General features: G+C 43.5%; 1 protein-coding gene across 1 annotated transcript in view; it reads right to left on the reverse strand.

The window, feature by feature from the left end:
• The window catches only part of Taf3 (TATA-box binding protein associated factor 3), a 144543-nt gene extending 132437 nt beyond the window's left edge, over positions 1–12106 (reverse strand). The window contains exons 1-2 of the mRNA XM_028764870.1: positions 11733–12106; positions 6117–6359 (exon numbers count right to left, since the gene is read on the reverse strand). Of these exons, the coding sequence (XP_028620703.1) occupies positions 6117–6359; positions 11733–11898 (409 nt within the window). The 5' untranslated portion in view covers positions 11899–12106. The remainder of the gene's footprint in view (positions 1–6116; positions 6360–11732) is intronic.
• Positions 12107–20038: the final 7932 nt, after the last annotated feature.

The raw sequence follows: 20038 nt of genomic DNA on the forward strand, positions 1-20038 counted from the left end.
TAGAGTTCTCCCTCTCAACAGTATCAGCAGCTGTCAACTGAACCATCTCACCCCACATACTAAAAAAAAATGCACTCATACCCTTCATTGTTATTGTACAGTAAGTTAAAACACTACTGATACATATAGCTTTGGCACATTCTTTATTTTCCCTCAAATCCAAATTATAACTTAAAGTAATACATAGTCACTAATCTTTCGAGAGCACTAGGAAAGCTAACTTGAAGTAAAAGAAAAGATCCAGATAAAAGCATGGGGAAACAGGAATGGAAAAGTTACAGTATTTGGGGCATTTCACAAAAGCAACAGAAGAGGGCGCTCTGTGGAGCTGGAGAAACTACCTTGAACCACCTTATGATTTTTAGAAGTCATGAGGGCAAAGGAGACATGATACTTTAGGTTTGAATTTGCAGTACTTCTTTCAGATGCTGGGCAAAGCCAAGAAGCCCTGCCCCGGGGTCACTGGGTAAACAGGGAATTCTCTCCAGGAGCTCTACAGGTCTGCCTATCAACACATCGTATGTTCAAGTTATACCACGTTCACTGGGATGTAACTCCACGATGAGCCGAAGGAGCATCTGCAACCACACTTGCAATTTTTAAAGCAAAAGGTGATTAAATACCCCAAACCAACACCACAGCTGTCAAAAGCTGAGAGAAACACACTAAGAAACTAGACTATCAAAACCTAGGCAACAAGGTGGAAAAGTGCAAGAAAGTAACTATAAGACCTGGCAGTGTATACATGACAGAGCTTTCTCAAAACTAGGATAAGACAGTGTGTGCAAACAAAACAATACAAAACTCTTTTACCTGCTTTAGTAATCATGAATGACAGTATCATTATGATGTGTACTCTGAGATAAGAAAATGAGTAATCACAGAATATTCTAATGCTATGATCTTCATTATCTCTAAGAACTGAAATTGTTAGCAAAGATAAAACAAATACTGATATAGCACATAGAAAGCAAAATCCCTATAGCCCCGATCTTGAACTAGAGATACCTATGTAAGAGCAATGGGCATTTCTAAGACACATGGATAGCTAACATTCACATTAAAATATGTGCAACATCACTTGTCTTTAGGAGAAATATAAACTGAACCCAGGGCATTATCTCACGTGGGTTAAGAAAGGCTATTATCAGACAGTTACTGCATAAGAGTTGGCAAGGATGTGAGAGAAGGTACTCTTTTATACTTTTGGTGGGAGGCTCACTTAGACCCAGAGTTCAAGGCCATCCTAGGCACTAAAGAGAGTTTCCCCTCCCTGTCTCAAATGAGTGAGTATATATGGCGCTGAAGCACGGCCTGGAGGTTAAGACGACCTGCTGGCCTTCAATCTGCAGTGCCCACATAACAGCTTATAATTGTTCCTATCTCTAGTTCCAGGAAATCTGATGGCCTCTATAGAGGACCAGGTATGCTTGTGGTGCACAAACATACAGGCGTTACCCTCAGCTGTCCTGGAACTTCAGGCTGGCCTTAAACTTAGAGATCTGCCTGCCTCTGCCTCCCTAGCCCTGGGGCTAAAGGTGTGCACCACCATGCCTGGCTCTAGTTATGGTTTCTAATGCTAATTTTTTCTTTAGTTTTTCTTTTCTTTCTTTTTTTTTTGTTTTTTGTTTTTTGTTTTTCAAGACAGGGTTTCTCTGTGTAGCCCTGGCTGTCCTGGAACTCACTCTGTAGACCAGGCTGGCCTCGAACTCAGAAATCCACCTGCCTCTGCCTCCCAAGTGCTGGCATTAAAGGCGTGCACCACCACCGCCTGGCTTTTCTTTAATTTTTCAAGACAGAGTTTCTCTTTGTAGCTCTGACTCTCCTGGAACTCACGCTATAGACCAGGGTAGCCTCAAACTCGAAGAGATTAGCCTCCTTCTGCCTTGTGTGTCCCAGGGTTAAAGGTGTGTGCCACCATCCCTGTCTTGTCAAAAAACATTAAGTGAAATAATTTTGTCTCAAATAATCCAGAGAAGAAACCCCAATATTTCTTTTTTTCTCATGTATTTTCACTACTGACTATAAAGTCGATATTTTAACTACCTTTATTTGGCAGGATTTAAATATGATAACCATAACTTTATAAAAATTTTATTACAGGAAATCAAAATAAAAGAAAACAAAGCAGAATTTCCTGGGTCCAAATTTCTTGGCTTTTATTTATTTGGTATTGTTCTTGTCGTTTTCTGTAGGGCTGGGGATTGACTCCATGGCTCTGCAGTCAAAGTAGATGTTCTAACCACCATGCTACACCCTCTGCCTCATAGATCCAATTCTTAAAAGAACCGTTTCCACATTATTAAGCAACTTAATTGTTAAGTATTTGGTCTAGTAGGTAGTAGATAAGAAAAGGGCCCAACAGTTCAGTTCAGAAAGCTTTGCAGAGTACACTGAATGTGAGGGGCTAAGGCTTTTAACTTAGAAAGATACCTGTAATCCCAGCAACAGACAGGGCTGCCGCCAGTCTGAAGTCAGCCTAGGCTACAGAGTGAAATCCATGTCCACTTAGGCTATAGTGCGAGAATCCTTCCTCAAACAAACAAACAAAACGACTATGTGGGGGGTAGTCTAGCTCAGTCACATGCTATACACATGACAATACACATAAGTTCTGGTTGTTAACTTGGCCTCTATCTTACTCACCAATATAAAACTCATGATCACATAATTTTAAAAACCATCGATATACCGGTTACTAATACATTATTATCATTCTGTTTGTTTCTTTCATTATTTTAGGAGACAATCACAACTTTCCTGTACTAGTAAATACATTGGAAGATTAAGAACTTCACAGACAGACAAGAATGAATTTTCACAGTAGAAGAGGACACAGTAGAAGAGGATTCTTAGTACTAGCTTCATGAAGATATATTGGATGTATAAGCAACCACATTTATCAACAACACCAACAAGAAAGACATCCCAGGACCACCTGACACAGCCGGACTAAAGGAGACAATGGAGTTCCAGTCAATCCCGGCCAGTGCCCCAGCCCTAAATTCTTTGTTAATATTGGCTTTACATGAACTAGTTATATTTTTAAATAAGTAATTTCTGTCTAAAGCAGATATAACAAAATTAGGTTTCTAAGCTAAAAAAAAAATCATTAAACAATAAAGGGTTTAAAAAGAACTGCATCTGCTGGGCAGTGGTGGCGCACGCCTTTAATGCCAGCACTTGGGAGGCAGAGGCAGGTGGATTTCTGAGTTTGAGGCCAGCCTGGTCTACAGAGTGAGTTCCAGGACAGCCAGGGCTACACAGAGAAACTCTGTCTCAAAAAACCAAAAAAAAAAAAAAAAGAACTGCATCTAAGTAAGCTTTTCCCAACAGTAAATAAAGGTCATAAACACAGATGACTCAAAGGCGGTGATGAGCAGAACACTCAGCAGTTATTAAGGATGGCTGGCGATGGCTGAGGTACAGCTTAGGCTCCACAGTCTGATACTAACAGTGGGAGGCCCAGAGAGAGGAGAAAGAGGATTCTAATGGGCATGACTGTACACACGATGCTTGACTCCATTTATGAACATCCAGGGATGCTGCAGTATTCTCAGCCCTATGTCACTAATGCCTGGCTTCTGTCAGTATTACTCTACAAGATCCTGAAAGGAAACTGCTAAGCTACTGAGCACAGTCTGTCTCTTAAAGGTCTCAAACTAGAGAATGTTGATAACTTTTGAGAAAGTTACAGTGAAGGGAGACAGATGGCTCAGTGAGTAAGCATGCATGCTGGGCAAGCCTAACCTTGGATGTCCAGCACCCTGTAAACAGCTGGGTATGGCCATGCACAACTGTGACCCCAGTACTATAGGTTACAGAAAAAGAAGGACCAGTCAGCCCAGCCAAAAAAGTGGAGCTCTAGGTTGAGTAGAAGCCATGTTCAATGAGGGAACAGTGAGGCGATGCTGAAGAGCATCGGCCGACATCTTCCTCTGGATTCCATAGGAATGCACATGCCCCACCACAATTCTATCTATATTCACACATCACCACCTCCCAAGAAAAGGAAAGACAGAAAGCTTACAGCAAGTACCTTCCCTGTCTACCATCGCACCGCCAAGATGAATGGGGCTCCAATTTCAGAAAGATGCACTACAACTACAGTACTTCTCCGTGGAATATACTGCACATTAGAGCCAGCGTCTCACAGCAACCCATCAATCCATGAAAACCTTCTACAACTCAGGTCCACTGTCTGTCCAGTTTTCAGATAGGCAGCACGGCCACATGGACTGTAAAACAACCTACTCCAAGTGTAAGCCCAGTCCATGAAACAAGCAAGCACTACTTCAAAAGCTAGGGGAGCACGAGATTACACAAAATGAACTGCAAAAAACTGCAGCTTTTGGCAATTCCTGGTTGGAAGGTAAACAAACGATGCCAGTTACTTTGGAAAATACTAGTATGGTTTCTCAGAAATTAGCTCTATCTTGGGGTGGAAGAGATGGCTCAGCAGGTTAGGAATCCTGATGGCCTAGCTCTGCTGCCCAGGCCTCACACAACTGAAGTAAAGAACCAATTCTGATCTCTACACACCACAGGTGATAAGGCACTTTTGGTGTGCATATGCACACACAAATAAACAAAGAAATGAACAAATAAATAAATTGTGATAAAATAAAACTTTACAGGTGGATGTGTTGCTCAGTAGAGGAACATGTGCAAAGCCAAGAGTTCAATGCCCAGCACTCAAACTAACAAAACTGTGTATTGTGTATTTCATCCTAACACAGCATGTCCACTTTTGACTATATACCCAAGAGAACTGAAGGCACAGATGTTGACAAGGATTTACACTTGATGTTCATATGATCATAACAGCCTTGCTCACAAGAAGCTAAAGGTAGAAGCAACCAGTGCCTATTTAAGAGGTGGTGAAATAGATGTAAAATATGCAAATGTCACAATACCCAGCCTTAAAAAGAGGACAATTCACCAGGCATGGTGGCACATGCCTTTAATCCTAGCAGTACGGAATGCAAAGGATGGATCTTTGTGAGTTCAAGGCCAGTCTGGTCTACATATGAGCTCCAGAAAAGCCAGAACTACATAGACAGACCTAGTCTCAATAAACCAAACCAAACCAAAACCAAGAGGACAATGCTGGCACACAACCATTGGGGACAAGGCTTGAAGACCTTATGCTGTGTGAGATCGGCCACTCACAAAGCACAGATACTGTATTATTCCATACACAGGCCATTTTAACTACTTCTTACTAGTCCAGTTTTCATTCTTATATAAGCATCACCATCGTCAATCTCTAAAATGTATTGTCTCCCCAAACTCTGTTCAAATCAAACATAATCCCTACCCACTCCTTACTTTCCCTGGTCTTAGCAAGTGCCATTCATTTAGTGTTGGTGAATCTGTTGACCCTGGAAACCAACCAGCCTCCCTTCCTGCAAGCTACCTGCCTATCTGCCTTCTTTCCTTTCTTTCATTGAGACAGGGTCTCATGTAGCCCAGGCTGGCCTAAACTCACCACGTAGCCTCTGATGCCCTTAAACTTCTGATCCTGGCATTACAGGCACACGGCATCATGCCTAGTTTTATACACTGCTTGGGGATGAATTCCAGGCTTCCTACAAGAAAGTACTCTACCAACTGAGCTACATCTCCACCCTCTTCATAATCAAAAGTTCTAAATGACCAAGAGGAAACGATTTCTACTCACACCCCCCAAAAAATCCAGAGCTAGGCTTCAAATCAGCGAGTGCTCACTATGTACTCATTATCCTCATGTACAGTGTCATGGCATTCCGCTCTGCAAAAATCAAATAACAGGTCAAGAGATACCTAAGGTTTACTTTTTTGTTTCAAAGGTCTTCTAACTTGTACAATACACGTACTGAGAAGATTCTGCTGGTCACACTCTGTTCTCTTCTATCTACAAGCCACAAAGTAGATAAATACCTCATCCCAAAGAACCTTGATCACACCAAGACTGTGCCTGACACCGGCTGCAACCATGTCTGTTAAAGGGTTAGGATAATTTGTAAATCACCTTAAAACACTGAGAACACCTTTCTAGAATGTGAGCCTTGGCAGAGTGTGGAAAGCTAAAAAGACTGGTCACGAACACAGGAGGAGGATTAGATGGCAAATACCTTCTTGAGAAGACACAATGGGGGGCAGGTAATCCGGAATGTAGTCTTTTCTTTCCTCTGCATCTTTACTTCCTGGCTGAGGAAACTGAAGGACATTGTTCTTGCTAACAGGAAATGAAGGAATTTGATGTGGGAAAGTGACAGGTTCAATATTATGAATATAGTCTTCTAGTTCATGCAGATTAACCCCCATAAGTTGGAAGGCTTCACCAACATCATCCAAAATGGGGTCTGTTCGGCCATCTGAAACAAAGTCAAAAGCAAATGGTAAGAAAGTACACTGGAAAGAAAGTACAGGGTTATTTTCAAAACGTGTGTGTGTATGGTTTGAAATGAAATATATTACTTATTTAAAACCTAGTTATATGATATTGATATTTATCAATATCATATATTTATTTAGATTTATTAGATTTATTTATTTATTAGATTTATTAGATTTTTAAACAGAATGTCCTATCGCTTAAAAGCTGACAAAGCTGACTGCCAGACATGATAGTGCACATCTTTAATCCCAGCAATTAGGAGACAGAGACAGGCAGATAGATCTCTGTGAATTCATGGCCAGCCTGGTCTACATAGTGAGTTCAAGGCTAGTCAAAGCTACATAATGATACTTCTCTCTCAAAAACAAAACAGAAAGAAAGAGAGAAGGAAGGAAGGGAAGGAGAGAAGAGAGAGGGAGGGAAGGAGGGAAGAGAAGAGGGAGGGAGGGAAGGAAGGAGGGAAGAGACAAAGGAGGGAGGGAGGGACGAAGGGAGGGAGGGAGGGTAGAAAAGGAAATGTGTGTGGGGGGTTAGAAAGGAGGGAGGGTAGAGAGAACAACTGGTTGGATTCAGGTCTCTCTTTCTATCATGAGTACCAGAGTCCGAACACAAGTGGCCAGGCTTAGCCGCCAGCACCATTACCCACCAAGCAATCTCACTAGCCTATCAATCACTTTTTCAGGCCAGGTGTGGTGGTGGCACTCGCTCTTAGTCAGAGGCAGGCAGATCTCTGTGACTTTGAGGCCAGTCTGGTATACATAGTGAGTTCTATGACAGCCAGGGCTATGTAAGTAAGCCCTGTCTCAAAACTAACAAGCAAGCAAGCAAGCAAGCACACTTTCAGTGATGCACAAAAACAAAAACAAAATAATACACATCCCTCCTATTACTGAGTGTAAGCATGCATTTCATTTCTTCTCATTGAAGTCTTTATCACTATTTTGTATAGAAGAGAACCATCTTAAATTCTGCATGCCTCATCACTTCAATCTAGGACATTCTGATGCTCCCCTTGACCCATTTTTTCCTACAAAAGAGTTCAGGTATTTCCCCCCAACTATGTATTTTTTTCTATTATCACATCAGTAGAAAATGGTCTCCATCTTGCCAGGTGTGGTGGTGCATGCCTTTAGCACTGGAGGTAGAGGCAGGAGGCTCTCTTGAGTGCAAGGCCAGCCTGGTTTACAGATCGAGTTCCATAAGAGTCAGAGCTGTATAGAGAAACCTGTCTTGAAAAACAGAAGAATAGCCTCTCTTTATCCACAGAAGACACTTTACACCAGTCCCAATGAGTGCTGGAAACTTTGCAGAGCACCAAACCCACATACACTATAGTTTTTGTCTATATATAGCTTAACTATGTTAAATAACTTATACATTAGGGACAGTGAGACATTATAACCAATGACAAAATAGAAAAAAAAAATCACAATATACTCTTAAAAAGTGACTTAAGATTTATAAAATGCTTATTTTCGTAATATTCTATCTACACTAGGGTAGCTAAAAGGTTGTTATATGCTTTGGTGAGTGGTTTATTAAGACAAGGTCTAAATGCATAGTTCTCACTGATATATAACTTTATGTAACATGGACTGGTCCCAAACTCACAGTGATCCTACTGACTCAGCATTCTGTGTGCTGGAAGTACAGGAGTGGACCGTGGTATCTGGTTCATTGGAGCTTTAGAAGGTAAAAGGGCAGACAAGTTCTGCCCACTCAACACATCACTGGCAGCACATTTTCACAAAGTAAGTGTCTCATCAGAATATTACCATACGTAAGAACATGGAGTGTTTTCTACCATGTTCCTTCCCTTCCTCTGTGTTGCTGGCCTTGAACATGCAGTGTCCCTGATGCACCTTGCTATTAGGATTACAGATGTGTGCTACTATGACTGACCCAGGTTTTACTTCTTCTGTGACTTTGCTTTGGTTTGGTTTTTGGAGACACAATTTCATTTTGTAGTCAAGGCTGGCCTTAAGCTCTCAGCAATCCTCCTGCCTTAGCCTCTTTTTGTAAAGCCTTAAGTTTTCTCTTGAATAGCCTTCTAAAGAGCTAGCTGGGCAGGGTTAGCAATCAAGTTTAGTGGGCACTTTCACTACTCCTGTTTTATGCCATCTTCTGACCTTCAATTCTCTTCATTTTTACACAGTCATACTTCACAGTTCAACTCAAACCTTAACTTTTTTCCCCAAAGCAAGCGTTCCCTGGATTCTAAGCTAAAAACACATTCCCTCTGTTTTACTTGTTTTACATATATACTGCCAGTACCATAAGATAATGAAGTTCAGGGTACAAATCATAAGACCCATTCTGAAAGGTTTAGTACCTGCTTTCAGTATGACATAGCAATACCCACACCCAGGGACCTATGCTCCTGCATATGTAGGAGAAACTGTCACCTTAGACAAATTTATAAATTTGTTACTTGTGGAATTAATAGCAACTTCTAGTACTTGTTTTAATTTGCTTTATCTATTTATTTATTTTAGAAAAAGGATCACACACTATCAGTTTGCTTGTGTCGATATTCTGACACCCTTGTAGACAGAGGTAGTATTCCATAACACTCAGCCCAAGGCTAAGTTTATAAGTAGTTTGTCAAAAACACCAAGAGAATTTATGATAGAATACAAGATGATGTAATAGTAACCTGAAGTTACAGTATTCAATTTTAAAGGAAATTTGTATCTGCGCGTGCACACACACACACACACACACACACACGCACACACACGCACACACACACGCACACACGCACGCACACGCACACACACACGCACGCACACACGTACGTACCCTTTCCCGGGGACAAATTGATTATATTCATATTCTACCTCAGTACTAATGTACTGACTGGAGAACCCTGACTATATTTATATCACGCTATGATGGAGCTAAGATAGTAGAGACACTCAGAAAATTGTTAGCTAGTAAATGAATGGACAGCCTGCAGCTCTGCAATCTAAAACCATCTGTTTAATAAGTAAGCACTTCTAACAAGTCACCAAATGATCTTAGAATCATATTCTCATTAAAAAAAATAAAGAGTAGCCGGTGGTGGCGCACACCTTTAATCCCGGCACTTGGGTGGCAGAGGCAGGCTGATTTCTGAGTTCAAGACCAGCCTGGTCTACAGAGTGAGTTCCAGGACAGCCAGGGCTACACAGAGAAACCCTGTCTCGAAAAACCAAAAAAAAAAAAAAAAAAAAAAAAGAGTAAAATGGAGGAAAAGAAAACTGACTAGAAAAAAATGGGTAATTATAAAGAGTTTCATGCTGGACAGTGGTGGTGCACACCTTTAACCCCAGCATTCAGGAGGCAGAGGCAGGCATCTGGTCTACATAGTGTGTTCTAGGATAGCCAGGGCAATGCAACCAGACCATGTTTCAAACATAAACATAAAATAAGATAGGAGAGAGAGAGAGGGAGGGAGGGGGGGAGAGAGAGAGAGAGAGAGAGAGAGAGAGAGAGAGAGAGAGAGGAGAGAGAGAAGAATGAAGAGGTTCTCAGTAAAGCACAACAAGATTTTCTTGGACACTTAGGAATGCTTAAATCCATGAACTAGCTCGCATGGAAGGTAACTATGTATTCAGGGGATATCTTCAAAACTTAAAAGGTATACACCATCTGCCTTTAGTTCAGGAACTAGGTAACAAAATATAATCTATCTTAAACATAATAGTAACAATATACTGAAAGACAATGGAGGAGGGGCTTGAAAGTAAAGACGCAACAGCTAGACCATCATTCTGCCATGACACACTTTTAAGGTGCTGATGACTGAAAAACCACTTTGGAGTTTCCAAATTAGAAAATCAAGCACTGAAAAAAAAAATGTGCATTTTAGGAATTCATTCAGTAAGTCTTGTAGTCTCCCCATTAATTTACTAGCCAACTGTTTCCTATTTGTAACAACCCTAGGGTGACACAAATACAATCAGGGTGCTATAGTAATACAAATACAGTCAAGGAGCTCCAATCAGCACATTAGGTACTTATGCAGAATATGAATGTAGTCAATTTATCTTCTGGATCAGGGTACATATATACACTAACAATTACAAAATAAGATGATAAGTAGGATCTGATTTGTTGAGGTTTGATTATTTTGTTAGGAATAGCATTTGGAGTCTTAAACGTATGGTGAGCCAGGCGGTGGCACACTCCTTTAGTCCCTGCACTTGGGAGCCAGAGGCAGGCAGATTTCTGAGTTCAAAGCCAGCCTGATCTACAGAGTGAGTTCCAGGACAGCCAGAGCTACACAGAGAAACCCTGTCTTGAAAAACAAAAACAAAAACAAACAAACAAACAAACAAACAAAAAAAGGTATGGTGAATCTATAGGTCCTCATTTAAAGGTAGGAACTACTTTAGCAGAACAAATTACTCTAGAAAACACTTCATTTAGTTATCCAACTTACTACCTTAAATGTCATATCTTGGAATTTAAATGAATAGTATAACCCCCGCCCCCCCTCACACTCATACATCAGTAAAATCACACATCTATAAAATGATCCGTAGCTTCTATTGAAACGTTCCAAATCATTAAATACCGCCGGCTAAAGATGCTATTGGGCATTACTGCGGCACTGAGTACCCGGAAAACCTTGCAAATTACCCTATGATCCCTCCTACCACACTTAGATCAACACTGTCATAAGAGCATAAAGGAAGGACTCCGTGCGTAGCTGACATGCTTTTTGAAAGTTATTCAGCGAAATCGACAAAACCGGCCTTGAAAAGTATCAAGAGGAGAAGTCTGTGAAACCAACAGAGAGAGAGAGAGAGAGAGAGAGAGAGAGAGAGAGAGAGAGAGAGAGAGAGAGAGAGAGAGAGAGAGACAGCGACCCTGACCGAGCAGAGCTGTCAACGAGTCTAGGAGCTCAGGAATGGCCAGCCTTGTAAGAAACGGCCGGTAGACGGAGCGCCTGTGACAACTAGTTGTAGTAGTTTGCGGGCAAGGGAGGCAAAAGACGAAGGTGAGTGAGGTGGAGAGCATTCTGGAGGTGCCTCTGGCCGCAGCAGACTCGAGACAATGAGAGAGAACGAAGCACCATTCCAGGACCAGCATAGGTGAGAGGGTGTGTAGCTGCGAGCCGGGACCCTGTTTCCCTGCTGGTGGCGGGAAGTTAGCGGATGAGGAAGAGGCACCTAAAGGATGACTGGAGTTCGCAGGAGACGGTGGAAGCCCCAGACCATCGGAGTCTGAGAGGATCCCCATCTCGAAGCCTGCTTCGGAACGCCACCCCTGGAGGGGATGCCTAAAGGGGTCCGGGGGGGGCAAAGGTGTCACTCGTGACCGGCTTGGGGCAGCCCTCCCGCAACCCAGCCCCAGTACTCACAGAGTTCAGAGTACCGATGGCAGCCCCGGCCCAGCTGCTGCAGATAGCGCTGCAGGACGTCGGTGAGGAGGTGGCAGGCACTGAGCTGCACCGAGTCCCAGCCCAGCGCCTGGCAGATCTGCGCCACCGAGACCCTCAACAACGACCTGGAGTAACTCTCGCACATCCCGCTGCGTGGACGCCACCGCAGCCCTTTGCTGCCACTGCTCTCCAGCCCTGCCGCCTCGCCTCAGCAGAGCCCCCGATTCATTCTCTGGGGGCCCCGCGGCGGGGAAATCGTCCCCCTCCGGCCCCGAGCGACCACCTCAAAGCCTCAGCAGCACGGAGCGCGCCAGCCTGAGAGCCGCCATTTTGGACTCGCTCCGCCTCCCGCTGGACGGCCGCCGGGACGAGGCAGCACAAGCTGAATGCCGAGAGGGAGGAGGCACAGGCTCCGCCCAGTGGGAGGGGAGCGATAGTCTCGGGATCAACTCTAGGGCCTGGGCACCGGCCGGAAGCCGAGCGACTAGGCGCAGGTGGAGTCTGCGCCTCCCTGACAACAGGTGCCAGTGTCTTTCTCTCCCGGCTGATGGAAAAGTAAGAGAACATCGGTGTGTTCAGGGGCAAACCAGGAAGGCAATGTGTGACACTGGAATATTAAGGAATTAGCATTAATAATGTTGATAGAGATTTAAGTGTGAAACTAGGGAATTTAAGCTACTCCACAGAAAGCGGTTCCGATTCAGTTTTCCTTTTCTTAAAATTTAAAAAGTAAAAACTAAACTAAAAGATGAAAGGGAAGATAATATTCAGAATGAAATAGTGGCCACTTGAGCGGTTTGAGTGAAATCCAAGGTGTTCACTCAGGAGGCTGAAGCAATAGAATCATAAACTAGGGGCCAGCCAGACTCACCGAGAAAGACTCCAGCTCTAAAAAGCAAACAGCTAATAAACTCAAGCTGTTCATTGTATCGTTCAGTGCTCTTCATAATATGACTGGTATTAAGGGGAGAAAAGCTAAATGTTCAGTTAGTGGGAACCGCCCCCCCCCGTAGTGGGCAAGATATTATTTTAGTGCAGTTTATTCTTTCTTTAAAAATAGCTAGTTCTGGTTTGTATTTTATTAGTCACTGTAGTCTATCCAGGACATGGAGAATGGAGTTTTCTACAGAGATCGAGTACGCCGTTAAATCCTTGAGATTGATTTTGTCCAAAGAATGGTTCCCTTGCCTTTCCCAGAGCCTTCTTCCAGCCCTAGTTGAATTTTTGCCTGACTCCTGCACGGTACCAGAAACTGTAATGATATAATAAATAGCTTAGGTTGAAATAGTGGGATTTTTTCCCTCTGTGAGTCTCAATCTTGTTATGTTCCCAGATCTGCCCTTAGTCTTTTGGGCTGAAATGATATCTCCACTTCAGCCTCCACAGTCTCAGGCACTTCAGGCGGCTGCTGGTAGATCCTGATTACTGGGATGCAGTATAAAAGTTTTAATTTGCAGCCAGGAAGTGTTGGCGCTCGCTTTTAATCCCAATGCTGGGCAGGCAGAGAGGCAGGCAGATATCTGAGTTTGAGGCCAGCACTGGTCTACAGAGCTAGTTCCAGAACAGGAAAAAAAGTTTCAGATTCTAAGCCAAACTAATCCCAATGACTACTCAGCTAAACCAAACCTACTTTGGTATATTTAACTACTCTATTTCTTAGTTGTGCCTGCCATACCTATCATTGCGTATTCAGTATATAACTTTATGTGCCCTCACCAATAAGTCGTTTCTGGGCAGCTGTGATGGCTAGTCTCAGTTGTCAACTTTACTGCATCTGGAATCAACTAAAACCCAAAGACTGGCCGGGCAGTGGTGGCGCACGCCTTTAATCCCAGCACTTGGGAGGCAGAGACAGGCGGGTTTCTGAGTTCGAGGCCAGCCTGGTCTACAGAGTGAGTTCTCTGTATAAAAACAAACAAACAAACAAAAAACAAAGACTGGACACACCTGTGAGGGATTTCTTCTCTCTCTCTCTCTCTCTCTCTCTCTCTCTCTCTCTCTCTCTCTCTCTCTCTCTCTTTTGGTTTTTCAAGACAGGGTTTCTCTGTGGAGCCCTGGCTGTCCTGGAACTCACTCTGTAGACCAGGCTGGCCTCAAACTCAGAAATCCACCTGCCTCTGGCTCCCAAGTGCTGGGATTAAAGGCATGTGCCCCCACTGCCCGGCGGGATTTCTTTTCTTAATTAAATCACTTGAAGTGGGAAGAGCCGCTTTAAATCTGGATCTTTGAGGTGGGACTATCCGTCTTTAATCTGGCCTACACCTTCGGCTGGCAACATTTACAAGGCGCATAAAAGAAGGAATCTTGCTTTCTCTTTGCCTGCTTGCCTTCACTCTACCTCACAAGTGTATTCCTTCCCTGGACGTAGATCCCTCTTCTTTGGGATTCCAGAGTCTACTGAATATCAGCTGAGACATCCAGCCTCCTGGACTAAACAGCTCCTGAATTCTTGGACATTCTGTTTGTAGGCAGCCATTGTCGAGTCAGCTGGACCATAGCCTGTAAGCCATTCTAATAAACCCCCTTTTTATATATCCAGAACATTATCTTTTAAAATCATGAAAGCCCAGTAAATCTGAAAACATTTTAGTTTTGACAAATGGTAATCTGGAGGGAAGCAACATTAGGTCCATTGGTAGTTCTGTACCCAAGCATCAGGGACCTGTTTGATGCAAGATCGCAAGGATACTTTTCATCTCTAGCCTTAATCAAACATTTTTTGGTTTTTCAAGACAATGTTTCTGTGTAGTCCTGGCTGTCCTAGAACTCTAGAGCAGGCAGGCCTTGAACTCAGAGTTCTATGTCCTTCTGCCTCCCAAGTTCTGATACTAAAGGTGTGTGCCACTGTGCCTAGCTCATTTTTAGAACTATTTGATAAAATTGAACATTTCCTTAATGTGGAACTTATACTCTGGATTTGACCCCCCACTACTTCTTTATTTGCCAGTGTGTGGTAGAAAATTTTTCAAAACTACAGAAAAACTGAAACAAACGAGATTCCCCAATTATTAGCATTTTGCCACATTCACTGTGTATGGATATATTTTAATTAATTTATACTCACTTTTTCCACTAACAGTTTGAAAGTAAGCAGCAAACCTCATGACACTTAAGTCTGAAAAAACTTGAGCATTTATCTTCCCAAACCAGCATAGTTCCCTGTGTAACCATATGTATGACCATATGTCCACGACTCTGGTTTCCCAGGAAGCTAAGTGTGGGATGGAGGGAGCTTCTACACCAGGTTTATCTGAGAGCACTTTTGGGACACCAAATGGGGAAGGGAAGGAGTGGGAGCCAGGCAGATACACTGTCAAGGAAGCCCTCAGCCATTTTCAGAGTGCTTGCTGAAACTACTTTACATTGCCAACTTCATAGGTCACTTTGTGTGGACAGTCCAGGAGAGGGTGTGTGATCTTAGGCCAATGTGCTGTTTTAGCTGAGTCAGTTCCATGGAGGCTGAAGTCCTTGAGGTCTGAGGAGCTTGGTAGCACCTTATAATACTCAGCGTAAGTTGTCTGTGTCCCCTCTGCTCTTTTTCTTGGTGTAAATTTGATGGACAGCTCTTCCAGAGGTGGTGGGGGCTCTCTTCTGAGAACATCATTAAAAAGGAAGACGGGAAGCTGTTACCTCTCTTCCTGCTGCAGATGGGCCCCATGTCTATTTTCAGTGACTTGCACAGACCTCATGTGTAAGGGAGGGAGCTGAGTCCTAGGTTTGCAAGTCCTTTCTAGAATGTGGCTGCTGACCTTGTCAATTCACCATCAAAACTGAACAAAAACACCCAAACAGACCACCAATATGGCAAATAGTGCCCATTACCCATTGGAATAACTGCTCCATCTTCTCCTACAATCAGGATCAGCTGCCTGGATGAACCTCTCTGCTACTATCACTTGGCTGAAGTACTAAAGTAACACCTATAACCTTTGTTCATTCCAGCAGGACTTTACTGTCTCCTCTGGTAAAACTCACTCATTTTGGAGATTAGACCCATAAGCCTTGAGAACTCTGGGTTGCAGGAACTAGAACAATTATCTAAATTCCTGGGAGTGATGACAAGTGGAGCCTCTACTCCATGTTACCCACCTGTTGAGAACCCAGCTCCAAAGAAAAGCCATTGAGTAAAGTATACTCCATCCCCACAAAGCATTTCCTATAAGCTTGTGCTTAGCAGTGCTTACAAAGGCTGTACCTTCAACCTGCCAGCATAACAGCATCAGGTGGTATAGGGCATTAACAGTGGATTTCATATCTGGTGCCTTTCCCAAAGATCTGCTTGTAAAATAGGTCCCGGGGATTGTTGCAGCATAATGGGGGACACAATTGTGTTTTAGATGAGACTGCACCCCATGGGGTCATATATTTGAATAATTGGTCCCCAGTTGTTGGAACTGTTCTGGAAAGATTAGGAGGTGTGGCATTGTTGGAGGAGATATGTCACAGGGGGTGGGCTTTAAGATTTCAAAAGCCCATGCTATTCCGGTTAGCATTCTCTCTTTTCTGCCTCAAGCTTTCGGATGAGATGTAAGCTCTTGGCTACTGCTCCAGTGTCATGCCTGCCTGCCTGCCTGCCCCCTTACTTCCAGTCATGGTCGTCATGAGTTCTAACCCTCTATAACTGTGAATCCCCAAATCCAGTGCTTGCTTTTATAATTTGCCTTGACATGGCAATAGAAAAGTAACCAAGACACCGGAGAGTCAGAAACCATGAGCAGGAATGTTCACTCTTAGCAACACAGTGGCTGCTGTTTCTGGAGTTGAAAGGCCAGATGCTGTCACCTTGGTCTCTTTGAAAAACTTCAAGGGACTTTTTCTGACCTTCTGTAAGACAATTCTGCAGCTTGGTGGCTTAATCAACAGCCTCTGTATTATAGTCCTGTAGGCCAGCATGCTTGGTTATCCCTGAGACCTTTCTGCCTGGGTTATAGACTGCTACCTCTTCTTGGTGAACTTTATGACCTTTGTCTCTGTGTATACAGTCCTTGTTTCTCTTCCATTTCTTTTTTTTTAAAGAATTATTTATTTTATGCATATGAGTACACGGTAGCTGTCTTCAGACACACCAGAAGAGAGGCAGTGGATCCTATTACAGATGGTTGTGAGCCATCATGTGGTCGCTGGGAATTGAACTCAGGACCTTTGGAAGCGCTGCCAGTGCTCTTAACTGCTGAGCCATCTCTCCAGCCCCCTTCTTAAAAGAACAGCTGGTCCAGTGAGCCAGGACCCATCCTTATAACACTTTAATATGACCACTTTATTTTATTCATGAATTTGTGTGCATGCGTGCATGTACGTGGGAGACTAGAGTACAATTTGGGAATTAGTTCTCACCTACGTTGATCCCAGGGAAGAACCTCAAGTCTTCAGGTTTGGCTGTGCCTTTACCAACTGAGCCATATTGTAGCTCAACATGGCTTACATCGCTGAGATACAGCCATATCTCAGCCAGGTGTATGTGCCTTTAATCTCAACACTGGGAAGGCAGAGGAAGGTGGATCAGTGAGTTCATAGCCAGTGAGACTCTGGGTTTTTTGGTTTTGGGTTTTTTTTTGTTTGTTTGGTTTGGTTTGTTTTGGTTTGTTTTCTGCCAATGAAACTCTGACTCAAAACAAAAACAACAACAAACTTAAAAAGGCTGTATCTCCAAATCCTCTCATATTCTGAGGTGTACCTGAGGGTGGGGTTTCACAATCATATTAAAGGAGACAAAGCTTGCTCACTTCATCACACACACACACACACTCAGTCAGTGGCATCATGGTACTGTCCCATTCCACTTTAGTCTTGACCTGCCTCTTTGGGCCATTCTTCCATGGGAAGAGGTTGGCCTTTTCTCCTCTCCATCAGCAGGACATGAAGAACTGTGGTGTGACCATTGTTCTTCGTGAAGGGAAAGTGCTGGTGCAACCTTAACCAAGACAAGTGGGAGCTGGCCTCCCTTCTAGGTAACTTGCTTGTGCCCTGTGAGCCCTGATGGTGAATTCTGGATGTGGGAGGGGAAAAGTGTCTGAAACGGATTCTCGCTGTGTCGTTCTAGCTGTCCTGGCACTCACTACAGACCAAGCTGGCCTCAAATTCACAGTGGTCCACCTCCCTGTGCCTCCATGACCAACCTAGTGCGCAACATTTTGGCTCGGTAGTTTTATCCTACCTAGCTTGTGTTCCTTGCCATCCCTCCAGACCCTTCATCTCTGATCTAGCCCAGCAGCATGGAAGGTATTTCTCCAAGGGTGTATGGTTCTGGACCACATGGCCTTACTTCAGAATCCAGGCTTTGCACTGTGGTTTACCCTTTAAGGCTTGCGCTAAGTTCCACAGGATTACTACACATCTCAGGTGCCTCTAATACTAGAGTCTACTACAGGACCTGGCCCTTAATAGATGCCTGAATTTATACTGCCCTTCCCTGTTCTGGACCTTAACTCAAACCTGGGGGCCTTTTATGACATCCGTGTGTAGTTCAGAGAGAATTCCTAAGTATGACACATTCTGCTTCCAGAAGCTATATATATAGGTCACCTGGCAGGGTGCTTCCTTCCTCAAACCAGAAGGTGCAAGATGCAATCCTCTAATTCCCTGTGACTCTGTAGATGTACCCTGGTGAGTTAGGCCATACGATCCAAAAAATCTTAATCATATGGCAAACTCTTGAGTCTTTTGGACTCCCCCTATCTCTTCATTCCCTTCTTCCCCTTTCACCATAGCCTTGGAAGCTAGTAGGAGCTCTTGGTCTCTAGACGCATACTAAGTCAGTAATCACCAAATAAGGCCTTTTACAACAACTTATCTTCCCATAAAATGGGTCAGTCTACGACTCCTAATATATTAAATTGAATCCATTTCCCCCCCCCCAACAGTCTAACAATGTAGCCCTGGCTGGCCTGGAACTTGCTATGTAGACTTGTGTTGAATTTGGGGGGATCCTCCTGTCTCTGCCCCTAACAATGCTGGAACCAACTACCTGGTTGAATTATATACTTTGGGTGAGTTTTATGGCAAGTGACTTCTCAGTAAAGTTGCTATTTTCAGACACTAAGTTTAGAGGCAGGAACTCTCTTCTCTAACTGCTTATGTGTGTGGTACTGGGATTGAACCTATGATGTTCCACTTGCTAGACACCAAGCTATAAAGCCAGCGCATTAGCACATGATGTTAAGGGCAGTGGAACTGAAACACCTGTAGACAACTTACTAGGGCACAGAGGCAAAAACTTCTGAGCCCAGTCCCCATCACTTTCTCTTGAGGATGAAATGACAAAACCTGATGTTGAGATCAAAACCAGTGCTCAGCTACACAGAATCCCAGTGTTTGGCAAGGCTGGGGCAAGAGGATTAAGAGGCCCAGCCCAGCCCAGCCAAAGCTCTACAGGAAGTTCAACATTAGCCTCCTTTAGAGTAAGACTATGTTTCAGAACAAAGTAGGCTGGAGAGATAGCTCACTGACTATTCTTGCAGAGGATCCTGGTTCAATTCCCAGTACCAGTTGCTCACAAAAATTCATAACTCTCCTTGTTCTACCAGAACTTCAGCAAAAGACAGTTTCACAAGGATCAAGAGAGCTGGAGAGAGGACGTGAAGAAAATACCAATTCTGAAGCTGGAGCCTTGCCTCTTAACGATAACTCCTCTCCAGTCCTAGGAAGCAGGTTTGGTTTCTGAGAGAACATCAGATTGTGGATCAGAGGAGTTTTGCTTGTGCAGGTGCTGGCCAGAAGAGTTAGAAAATACTGTGGCTGAAATGCTTAGCTCCATCCTTCACCCACCTTGATGCTAACTTCGAAGCCTTCACTCTCCAGAGAGTTGGCAAGAATCTGCTAAGACTTGAAGATACTGATATAGGTAGTGGCCCAGTAAACAACCCAGCTAGCCCATGAAGTGAAGCTCACCCATCAATATATTCACAAGTATATACATTTGATTTTTTAAATGATTTATTTACACATGTGGAGTCTTTTTGTCTATATGTATGTCTCCATTCCAGAAGAGGGCATTGGATCCCATGGGAGTACAGTTGTAGATGATTGTGAGCCACAATTTAGGTCCTGGGGAATTGAACTCAGGACCTCTGGAAGAGCAGCCAGTACTCTTAACTGCTGAGCTATCCCTTCAGTCCCAAGTATAGATTAATGAGCCTGCAGTAAACACACCAAGGATTTCCAGGCCTCTGGAACAAGATTTGGAAGTTAAAATTGGGTCAAGTTACTAAGCATGTTTTCATATACATATATGTATGTATGTAATTTTAAAGAATTTATACAAACAAAAATGAATGTGCAGCAGAGAC

Source organism: Grammomys surdaster, unplaced genomic scaffold (assembly GCF_004785775.1).
Source record: "Grammomys surdaster isolate TR1022 unplaced genomic scaffold, NIH_TR_1.0 146, whole genome shotgun sequence".
NCBI classification, from domain to species: domain Eukaryota; kingdom Metazoa; phylum Chordata; class Mammalia; order Rodentia; family Muridae; genus Grammomys; species Grammomys surdaster.